General features: G+C 30.2%; 1 protein-coding gene across 2 annotated transcripts in view; it reads left to right on the top strand.

Annotated features, from left to right (window-relative positions):
- Window positions 1-5,607, top strand: part of LOC107436893 (actin-binding LIM protein 2) — a 79,822-nt gene extending 74,215 nt beyond the window's left edge. For both annotated transcript variants that reach the window (XM_087156172.1, XM_087156173.1), the window contains exons 20-21: window positions 1,746-1,817; window positions 5,362-5,607. In XM_087156172.1, coding sequence (XP_087012298.1) covers window positions 1,746-1,817; window positions 5,362-5,475 — 186 coding nt within the window. In that variant the 3' untranslated portion in view covers window positions 5,476-5,607. The remainder of the gene's footprint in view (window positions 1-1,745; window positions 1,818-5,361) is intronic.
- The last annotated feature ends 6,777 nt before the right edge of the window (window positions 5,608-12,384 follow it).

The following is a 12,384-nucleotide window of genomic DNA, read 5'->3' as shown; positions in this document are numbered from 1 at the left end:
TTATTCAAAATATTGTAAATGCCTCTTCTAATTTTAATTTTCAGAAAATGTATTGAAAAAGAACAATTTTGTAATTTTTGACAGACAAAGTAGAAATTTTATTTTTTAGTTTTCTGTTAAATTTTTACAGGTTTTGTAACTTTTACTTTATCTATTTTAATACTTTTTTTAAAACAAAATGTTGTTGAAAGCAGAAAATTTTGTGGTAGTGACATAAAAAAAAATCACTTTTCTTGTTATTTTGATTGGTTTTCGAATAATATTTAAAATATAAACCTTATGATTATCCACACGCTAATAGTGAAAACATGTGAAGGCTAACTGAAGATCTCAGGCATCCTTTCGCCAAAAGGAATGGCGTCAGTCAGCTCTACGATCTTCCTAAGGATATTGTCAGAGTCTTCCTGACAATAGCAATCAATGTCGACTTGATTGCTCCAGATTGGAGGTTCCCGGTTGGGTCCCCCTCTCCACCTAACTGGGAGGAACCACTTCTCTGGATTGGGCTCTCCTTCCAGGGGCAATATCCTCTCTGGGCTTCTTGCCTCTTTGGGTTGGCACACAGGGTGAGGACATTGCATCAGAAGGCGAGGGCCACTAAGTTGAGAAGGCCTCTCAACTTAGTGGCCCTCATTTTCCTTAACCTCCTTCTCTGGCTCTTGGATAGTCCGGTGGCGCCAGACGCACTGTCCCCTGAGTGTCTCCGGAAACCAGAGACTTCTACAGAGGAAGGGCCTGTGCCTTAGACACCTCACCAGTACTCGGAAGAGGCTGCAAAGCAGCGGTATTAGCACTGAACTCACCATGTGTTACTGGAGACTGTAATGATCTTTTCGAACAGGAACCTCTACCTGATTCCTGAACGCATCCCTTGTTCACCGGCGTGACAGATGAGGCCGTATCACAAGCTTTGTTTGTATTTATCATATTGTTTGCCTGCCATTTAGTTACCCAGTGTTGGGTATCCAGGAGGCACCACATGGAGGCCGCAGGCATTACTCCCCAAGAAAACTTCCAGCAATGTTCCTTTTTAAGCATTGCACTATTACCATGACAAAAAGGTGCTAGTCATGGAGAACTGCTTATGGGGAGGAAGTTATCTCAGATAAATTCCATTCAGATCTGACAGTTGAGAAGAAGTTGAGGCAGGAGCAAAATTCATGTAAGTAATGTGGCAATTGTCTTTAAAGATCATTTAGTGCCGATGATCCAGCCTGAGGAACTATGGAGAGGGTACAAAAAGGTTTCCATCAGCCGTGATTAAGCCCACGGGTCCAGTTTCTTACCAAGTATTCACAACACGTTGTTAGAAAGCAAAAGATAGTGTAGATCAAATGCGAAAGCGCATTCCTGATCTTAGTGTATCATTTCCGTCTTCTGAGTCTGGAGACTGATGTACCATCTTTGATACCTACTAGTAAAAATTCTCAGAGTACAGTAGTTGAGCCTACAATCTCAAAACAAAGTTCTTCTTCTGTCCTTGTACCAGAACAGACTTGAAGAACTTTGAGGCCAAGACATACTATTATCCTTAAATAAAGCTAAAATAAGAACTTTCTCTGAGAATTCTCAATTTTTTTTAAAACTGTCACTTAGCCGGTTCTTTCACTAAGCTCTTCAAATATATGACATGATATATTACTTACTAGACACCCCACTTCTTATGTAGATAATTTTGGAATTTATATTAAAACAAAAGTGTCCTTCTTCAGTAGTTCATTAATTCTGTAACAAATTTGTTTCAGCTTTATCCTTACCACTTGTTAATGACTACAAATTACCGTCTCCCCCCTGACGTTGATCGTTGTCACTTAGAGGTATGAAATTATATAAAAATACTGCATGGTTTATCTAATGGATTTTTTATTATTTATGTTCATGTAACTGTCACACAAAAATTCTTTCTTTTCTTTCAATAAAATTTTGTGTAATACATTTATGGAAATGTAACTGTAGACACCCATTAATGTTTTTATAAACACTTCAAAGTAAATAAATTAAGAGATATATTGAAATGGATAATTTAACCTTTACTTCTCAATATGTATTGAGACTAAAAATGTGAAATAAGTAAAAATATCATTATTATTTCAAAGCAAACCAGTCTGGTGATGTGTTTAAAAAACACAAAGCAACCTAATTATTTCAAGTTTTTGAAATCCTGGTGGTTGCCACAAAATATATAGATTAATAATGATATTAATATCAATATTATAAGGTTCTAGGTGGTTACCTCAAATATGGTAATTATTTAGTGCAGTGCTATTTTAAGTTAAGATATCAGACACAGAAATGTATTTTCTCTGAATAAATTTACCTTTTTCAACGGATTCAGATTTCTGACCCCCAAAATATAATTAGGAGCCAGAATCTGGAAAATATGGTCCCCATAGTTTGGTCAGGAGAGCAAACCAAAGTTTAGACCCCTTAGTTTTATTTTTTGCGTATTTCGCCATAGCTCGTGAATTTTTTAAAAGAATTGAAAAATTTTTAAACAAAATTATAGAATTTATGTATCCAAGGATAATTCAATGCAAGAAATAACCTTTAGTAAATATTTATTATTTTTTCATTATTTTATTTAAGAATGGTTGAAAGGTACACAATTGTGAGAAACACAATTTTTTGCATCATTTTAAAGAATGTAATTTGCAATGTGAAATTATGTAATTAAAATGAATGCAAAAAATTTTATACCTTGCAATTCAAATTTTTTTCGACCAATCTTAAATAAAGTAATAAAAAATTATAAATACAGTCAAACCCCGCTATAGTGAACCTTCAAGGGACCGAAATTTCGGTTCACTATAACCGGGAGCCTATTCGGTTCACTATATAGTGAACCTATTCGGTTCACTATATCCGTTACACAGGCAATTTCACCAATGGTTCCCTAACTCCTCCCTTTTATTACATTATATTCATATAAATGACTGAAAAATATTATGTAGTAGCAAAAAATGTGTTATTTTTCAGCACTCTTCGTCTTGTGTACAAATAAAAACTAGTAATCTTTAGCTGATGAGCAATCCTCAACATCAGATATGGAAACACTTCACGACTCTCAGATAATTTTTCCTGAATTTCTGTTATTCCGCTTTTTAAACCTGTCTAACCTGCCATTCGAGCACATAAAAGTAGTTTCTATAGATGGTTTTAAAAATAGGTATATGTATTTATTTTGAAGTAGAAATTTCAAAATTATTACAAAGAAAATGGGGGAGGGAAATCAGTCGAAAACAGAAAAAAATTCATTATATCCGAGTTCCTCACTTTTTTGGTTCACTATATCCACTAAAAATAACATTATACGTGTATAGCAAGGCACGGGACCGAGCATTTCGTTCACTATATTCGGGAGTTCACTATAAGCCGTGTTCACTATAGCGGGGTTTGACGGTATTTGCTAAAAGTTATTTTTTTCGTAGAATTATTTTGGATAAACGAATTGTATAATTGTGTGCAAAACCTTTACAATTCGCTTAAAAAGTTCTCAAAATGTAGCGAAATTCATGAAATGTAAAATTAACATTAAGGGGTTTAAACTTTGGAGTGCTTTTCTAATCAAATTATTGGGATCATATTTCCTAGATTTCAGTTACCAGATTATATTGGGGATCAGAAATCCGAATCCGTCGAAAAAAAGGTATGTTTATTCAGAGAAAGTGCATATTGGTGTCTGATTTAGTAACTTGAAATAGCGTCTGTACTTAATTAGTTAGCATATTTGAAGTAACCCCTTTGAGCCATTAACATTGAGTCCTAGAATATGAAAATGCGATCATTGGATCAAAAGCTATTCTGGATGGTCCTTTTTTTTCTTTTGATGCAATGTACACTACCCTACAACAATGGAAGAGGCACTTTCAGTTTTTGATATTTTCTTAAATTTCTAATGAAATACTTCAGGAATTATTTTGTAAATTTAGAGATGTTTAGTTTATGCAATTTTTCACACTTAGCAATAAGTTTTCAGAGGTTTGAGGAATAGACCTTAAATTATGATAGAAAACTAGTATTTCTGAGCAGAAAATTAAGCAATAAGTTTGTCTTGCATCGATCACTTTGGTTTTTATTTGCAATAACTGCATATTTGTAAGCATGGCTTGAATATTTATGAAGATATGGACATTTTTAATTATATAAAAATGAGAACAATATATATATATATATATATATATATATATATGTATATTTATATTTATATATGTTTCTTGCTGTAACTTTAAAAATCTTCAATAAAATGAGGGAGCAATTAAATTTGAGGGAGCAATTAAAAATTTATTACAAAATTAATGTTTTGAAATTTGGAAAAATTTTTTTGAATATAGTGGCATAATAATTTTATAGTACTACTTAGCAACTAATGAGCTATGTGAATAAAGCTTTTTCTCTATATTCTACTGTTCATACCGTGATTTTTGAACTCTAGTTTTCTTTATTTTGAATTTTTCCTTCTCAACCTTCAAGTTTGAGGTTTGACTGTTATAAGTTTTGCATAACCTAATCTGTACCAGCTGAAAGTTTTATAATATGCACTATCACGAGATTTACCTTCCTTTGATAAATTGAAACTTTTGTACTGAAACGATCTTTCTCTTTTTTCGGGGTTTGTCTGTGTAAGATTCAGTATTATAACAACATTTCATTAGCTTATTTAATGTCATTTACATTTAATGAAGTAATACTTGACTTCTTTTCACCATTTTAATGTAAAATAATGTCATTTTATTTTTTTAGCCGATAAAATTTTATCAATTACAATCTGAATTACCTTCTTTGTCTGGAAAATGTGGTCTGATCTAAAAAACAAAATTATGTTCACTAATATAGATGTGAACTGTTTGTTTTATGTTTTTTGAAATTGAAATTTTTTATATCCTTTGTAAATCATAAAAATCTTTGTCCTTAAATCAAATGGTTAAGTAGTCTTATTCAATTTATATTGATATTAAATGTAAGTTTACTTACTTTTAATGGTTTACAATTGCAAATATTTCAATGAAGTACCATAATATAATCAATTTGTGTGCTAACTATTTAGTTATTTCATCAAGGGGAAACTCAAAACTCCTTAAAGAAGTTATTCAAGAAGCTTCTTTTTAATTTCTTTTGTTAAGAAACTATATCTACAAATAAAGAAAAAAATTAGTTATGTAACGTAATAAAGAATGAAAATGAAAGTCAATTTTTTGATAAAAAGAAAGATAGGTATTTTATAGTTTGTATTATAATTATTGTATATGTGATGTTTTGTTTAAAAATTGCACATTCCTAATGAAACCAGCAATGGAAAGGTCATTATTTTATTAAGAATCTTCTACTACTCTTTTAGACTTTTTTTTGTTTTTAATTTTTTAGAGGCATTTATCTAATGAAGAGTTTCAAGCTATATTTCATCTAACTCGTCTGCAGTTTTATCGCTTACCTGAATGGAAAAGGAATGATTTGAAAAAAAGAACCAGACTATTTTAATACAAAAGTATTAATTATTTTATAAAGTTACAGTGTTAAATAGTTATATTTTGTAAAATATTTTAACTTGTGTGAAATATTTGTATTGGATAAATAAGTTAATAAATCTTTAATAAATCTTTAATGATATTTTGTAAAGTACATTTTTTTAAAACTGAATTTACATGATTACTTTCAACATATTGAAACTTGGTTGGTAAAATTATAAGGAAACATTATAAGGTAAAATAGTGTCTTAAAACTACTAAAGTTCATTTTTGAATGTTTCTATTATGAAGTTCTGTGAAGTTTATCAACTTTGTCATTTGTGTCCATTTAAATACTTTATTTTAAAATACATATAATTCTATATTTACAGCATGGTTTAGTTAGAAATGATCTATTCTTCAATGTTTCTATCATTTAGTTTTTCGAAATACGATATGTTTTAATGTCAAATATTTTGTTCATTTTCTTTGTTAAGCCTGCATAATCTATAAAATAGTCAATCTACTTACCCTCACAATGATGTTAAATATCCTGGTAAGTATTTTGAAATTATGGTTATAGTCTTTAAATATCAATTTGTAATCACGGTGGATTCGTATTTTCTATTCTGACAACCCATATCTTGTTAAGATTGTTTTACCGATAGTGCATTGTTATGTGATTCTAAATCCCCACCCACCCCTCCTAGGTTTAAATCGATACTTTATAGAGGGTTAGTTTTAGGGAATATAAAAGCAACTATGTTTGGCAAAAGTAATGATTATTTAAAGGACAATTTAGATAGCAACCATATTTATTCAAGCCAAAGGTGGAAATATTAATGGACTAAAACAGTAATATTTAATCAGTTTCTAATATTATTTTGAGTTACAATATTATGATATTGTAATATATATGTTACATATGCAATATTAATAAATATTTTTATATTACCTTTTAAAAATGACAAGGAAAATTACTTAAAAGTGGAATTTTCTAATACAAAATAATCAAGATAAAAATAATAAGAAAAATGAAAGATGTTATGTACAGTAAAAGCTCTACGGTACATTGCTCAATCCAATTATTTTACCATAAATATTTAAGCGAAAAAAATAAAAACACTATTGAAGTCCAACGGATCAATATAAAAGGAAAGCAGGACTAAAAACACCCAAACCTTTTTGATGGAAACAAAGAGAAGTTAAAAGGTGTATATTAAAAACTTCCCCAAGCTTAATCAGGCATATAAACTTGTTTCAATTCGACTTTCTTTGCTAAATACTAATTCCTTTTTATCACTTTAATATGCAACTCCTAATTTTTCTGTACTTCACCTCTGACAAGGGCTGTGAATACAATCACCCTACATAGATAAAAAAAACTTTTTTAAGGTTCTTTGAAACTTGAGTTTATAATCAGTATGTTGCATAGTGGTGAACATAATAGGAATATTACCTGTGCTCGGTATTTTGAATGTGTACTTTATCTTCAACCCTGTTATAAGCATTTTTCAGAAAAAAATAAAATATTATTGGACATAACCATTTTCAAGTACAGACATTTCAAGTTTGAGGTTTTCATTTTTTATATTTATTTATTAATTATTTTTTCGTTATCTTCCAAAGCTTTTATTTTTCAATTTAACTGAAAAATCAAGAAAAGTAATTAAAATATTAATATTGTTGGAAATAAATGTTTTGAGTGTAACATTTTTAATGAATTCAATAAGAAGTCATACTGATTAGATTTACTCAAAATTTAAGTCAATAATTTTCCAAAATAATTTCAAAATATTAATTAAAAAATATTTAGTGATCAATTTACTCTTAAAATGAAATATAGAATAAATAAGATCTCAAATGTAAGCTAGAGCAAAAAAAAATCTTTTAATAATTTTTAAAGACATATTCTGATAAATTAAATTTTTTGTCATGCATTTTAATGTTATTGTCTGCATAAGAAGTTTATGTTAAGAAATATATGCTTACTATTTATGTAGCAAAAATATTCTAAAATAAAACTCTTATACGAACGTCTGGTTTGCCAAGATTGTCGCCAAGAGGATCCTAACGCATGATGGTTTCAAAATACACGTCTTGGACTTTGGTTAAATGGCTATATCTCTTCAAACAATCTCCATATTCAAAATACTAAACCATAAAGTGGTTTTCAGAAGTATAAATTTGTCAGTGCAAATTTATTACCACTATTATAAATTTATAGAACTTTTGACAACCTTGTAATAACAACTGTTGACTTTAAAGTTATTTTAAAGAAAGTCTAATTTTAAAAAAATGTACTAAGGAGTGAATAAATGGCACCCCATTACGAATTTATTTGGATCCATTAGTTTAAAAAAAAAGAGCAATTTTCATTCCAGAAGTTTGAAAAATGGATTATCAATTTTCTTAAATAGCTGTGTCTATTATTTTTATAAAACAAATTAATGATTTTAAATTTTTTTTAATAATATTTAACATAGCTAAATTGCTCTTTAAATTTTGGATTATGATCGTCAACATTCTCTGCAAAAGTTAGTAGCATTTTGTGTATGGAACAGCTTTTTGATTTTGTTTCAGCTTGACATATTAAACCATATGGAAATGAACGAAGTCAGAAAAAATTTGAGTAATACAATAGAATCTTTATGAATTTAAACAGTTTTTTATCCCACTGGTGGTTAAGGAATTGGGCAAAATTACGAAGAATGTTTCTCCCCCATACACTATTCCCCTATCCAGTAACATGGAAAAACCAGAAGACTGCAGGCTAAAATGCAACTTTTTACTTGCGGAACTAAATGCTAATTAGTTAAACAATTTTGAAATGTTTCAATTCTGGGTCTACAAGGAGCAAGACTGGTTTCACAAAAATGAAGCAGTCTTATACAAAATAAATTAATTATTTTTAATTTTGTTTAATATATATGTTTAATGTAAAAAATATGAAAAAATTTGAGATAAAAGTTTTTTAGAAACATATTATATTTGACACATTTTAGACGCCCCCACACCGGAAAAAGATAATAAATACCAAAAAAAAAATTATCGGAATCTGTAAATTTTAAAATTAAACATAAAACACACAAGCATATTAAATTTAAGAAACAAAAATTCAGTAAGTCACATTTTTCACAAAATTGAAAATAATTGAGGTATGAATTTATATGAATGTTAATCTTTTTTTCTCTTCTTGTAAAACATATTTTAAACTAATATACTCTGGAAATCAAAAACAACAAAATGTTTACAAAAGCTTAAATATACTAAATTTGAAAATATGCAAATTTATCTCTTTTTAACAGAAATCTGAAAACAGCTAATTTCATACCAAAACTTGGCTTGAACCTTATGCATGGCTTTATAGACAAACTAAACTTGATCTAGGTATTCAGAACTTTGTGACGAGGGTGGCTATTTCTATAGACAAACTATACTTGAGCTAGGTATCCAGGACTTTGTGTCAAAGGTCTCCTGTAATTTTTAATTGCGTAGAAATTTCTTTGTCTCAGAAATGGAAATATTTTTTTTTTTTTTGTGAAATCAGAAATCACATCATAAAGGTGATAGTCAGTGGAAGAGAAGTAGTAAAATAACAGTCTCATTCAGAGCCTGAGTCCTCGAGTGACACTAATAATCTAAGTAAAAGGAATCTAAAGAAATCCCTTCTGAAATGCTAATTTTTGCTTCCATAGTAGCTGATGGCTTTAGACTTTGTTACGAGGGTAGTTTTTTCTATCGACAAACTATACTTGATCTAGGTATCCAGGACTTAGTGAGGAGGGTGATTATTTCTATAGACAAACTATACTTGAGCTGGGTATCCAGGACTTCGTGTCAAAGATCTCCTGTAATTTTTAATTGAGTAGATATTTCTTTGTCTCAGAAATGGAAATATTTTTTTTTTTTTTGTGGAATCAGAAATCACATCATAAAGATGATAGTCAGTGGAAGAGAAGTAGTTAAATAACAGTCTCATTCAGAGCCTGAGTCCTCAAGTGACACCAGTTGCGACAGTCTTTAAATGCGACGTTGTTTTCTGCAGCATTTCCAGAGTTATGTGTCGCTTACAGCAATCGATAACCTCTGCAATTGTTTACATTTAATTACTGCTATGTAATCAATTACTTAAAATTGCAACTACAAGTAATTACGATTACAAGTAATCATGTTATCTGATTGCATATAGGGATGATTAAATGTAGTCAGAACAAGAAACAATTGCAGGTATGCATGGTTACATGTGATCAGAATATATTGCATGTTAAATGATTACATGTTATCGTGATTACATGCATTCATGATTACAAGCTATCAAAATAAACGCAAACAGATAATTACGATTAGCTGTTATAAACTAACAATTACAAATTACATTATATGCGATTACGACACGAATTATAGTTCGATAGGACGTACAATATATTAAGATACGAAACACATACAATATATATACATGCAATGTTTGTTTGCATACAATATATGTATGTAAATATTTGTAGCAATATGTTTGTGCAAGTACATAAAATTTATGTCGGTATGCAGAGTTTACATGTACTTTGCACACGAAATATAAATATTTACGTAGGTATTCATATACATGCACACTTTCATTCTTTGCATGTGTATTTTTAATTACAATATATATACGTATTTACATACAATTTATGTAAGTAAATACAGTTAATATATGCATATAACACGTGTACATATTGCCAACCCCTCTGCAGAGGATCAAAATTGTGATGGCATGTCTGCGGATCATCCTCAGGGATGTTTCCCAGACCGTCGCCAATAGCCCATTGAGCAGCTCTAGTGCGACGTAAATGAACTACAGAACATTATGCACATTATAAACACACATACCTAGGCAAGTAAATAAATTGCACGTTCGTGCGTACTGATATACAATGGTGAATTGTACGATCGTACGCAATTGTTAGAGCATACGTGCACATATGTATAAATATGTACTGCATACGTGTGCATTGTATGTGTGTATATGCGTACATTGTATCTACATACGTAGGTAAATACAATGTATGTGCAGTGCGCAGAATAAGAAACGGATCATCCTGAATAACTTTTTGATCTTATAATTGGAACTTCACTTTTTCGAAAAATTAATCGAAAATTAAAAGTAAATTATAATTTAAAGTAATTAAAGAAAATTAAAAGTAATAAAATTGATCGTCGTTTTTTTATTAGTTTTAGACTACACAATTAAAATTCACCAACGATGTTTGAAAACTAAACCGTTGCATAAGAATTTAACATAATTCTTGAATGGATAGATATTTGAAAAATATTTTTTGACAAATAGATTAATAAATTTCACGCGTCACGAGTAGTACAAAACTGTAAAATCAGGCAATATTTTTATGTGTATTAAATTTTTTTTTAGTTCATTTATTACGCATTATTATTAATCACAGTTTTAAAAAATGTGGTTTTAAAATCAATTGTTTTTCAAACTTTTCAGATTTCTCTATATAAATCTCTGCATTCTTTTTCACAGATATACTTAATTTTTTGGAATTTATTAGTTTTCAGAGAATGTAATTAAGCAAATTAAACATCGTGTTTTTTTATTTTATTCGAAATGAATGGCAAATTAAAATTGAGTAATGAAAATTAGTTAGTATCAAGTTTTGCTCAATCTAAATTTTGCTATCAAGTTTTACTCAATCTATTTTTAAATTTCAAAATGCAAAATAAATTTTGTATCCAGAATTATTTAACTTTTATAAATCTTGATGTTTTTTTTTTTTTTTTGTGCACACATAATATGAATACCGTCCGCAAAGTATAGAATCAAAATTCTTGTCAAAATTTAAATTAAAAAATTACACAGATTATATGTCTCAAAAAATATTAAAGCGAGGGAAAAGAAAAGGTTATCAAAACTTGGCAAATCATTCACAAGGTTGTTGAGATTAAGAACATTGAGAACTGCTTATTGACATGGGAAAAAGAGATGAGTTGAAATTGGATAATTTTGGAAACACATTCAAATTTCTTGCAACAATCAAACCAAATTTGCTGTTTTTAATCTCGCCTCCCAAAAGTGAGTTGCTAGATTTAATTAAATTTTATGTTCACTACAATCTACAGATTCTCTATGGCCCCATTTGTCTCTTAAATTAAGGAGAGCTTCAAGTATTTCAATCCATTGTTAAGAGACAATATTCTAATAATATTTATATTCAAGACTGCAGAGATTTAGCAAAATTAATTCTCTTTCCTGTGACTTCCAGCTCACTGTGTTATCCCTGGTTTTAAACCCTCTGGTTGAGGTGACGTAGGATATTCTTGATTTGAAAAATTGCTGCTATGCATGTCTAAAAAAGCAGATATGGCACTTTTGTAACTCATAACTGTTTGTCTGTATGTCTGACTCAAATTTTAAGGGTTCCTTATTTCTCCCCTTGTATGGACATGATCAAAGTTTTAGAAGCTCCAGATCTTGAAACGTGCTCTGCAGTTTTGTTTTTAAGCAGTAAAGTTCAGAGTTATTGGAGGGCAAGAGAATTAATGACGTCATACCCAATCTTAAATAATAATAATAATCTGTAATAAAATAAAATATAAGTTACCAAAGGGTCTGATCATAAAAATATTAGTCCTGCAGTGGACTGATCGTTAAGACACAGTTCCCAGCAGATCACCGAAGTCAAGCATCACTGGCTGCGGTCAGTGTGCGGGTGGGTGACCACTTGGATCAGTCTGAGTAGGGACCGAGGGTGTGCGGTATGGGTCCTCGTTAAACTGTTCTACCGTAAAGTGCTCGACTTCGCGTGCAGGTCGTCGGGCTACCGAAGCGGGGGTGCCATCCCCTCTGCAGAGGATCGAAACTGTGATGGTATGACTTCGGATCATCCTCAATGTTTCCCAGACCGTCGCCAATAGCCCATTGTGCAGCTCTAGTGCGACGTAAATG

Source organism: Parasteatoda tepidariorum, chromosome 12, assembly GCF_982258835.1.
Source record: "Parasteatoda tepidariorum strain Cologne lab strain chromosome 12, Ptep-v5.0, whole genome shotgun sequence".
NCBI lineage: Eukaryota > Metazoa > Arthropoda > Arachnida > Araneae > Theridiidae > Parasteatoda > Parasteatoda tepidariorum.
The sequence above is the reverse complement of the archived record's forward strand: the minus strand, read 5'-3'. Positions and strand labels throughout refer to the sequence as shown.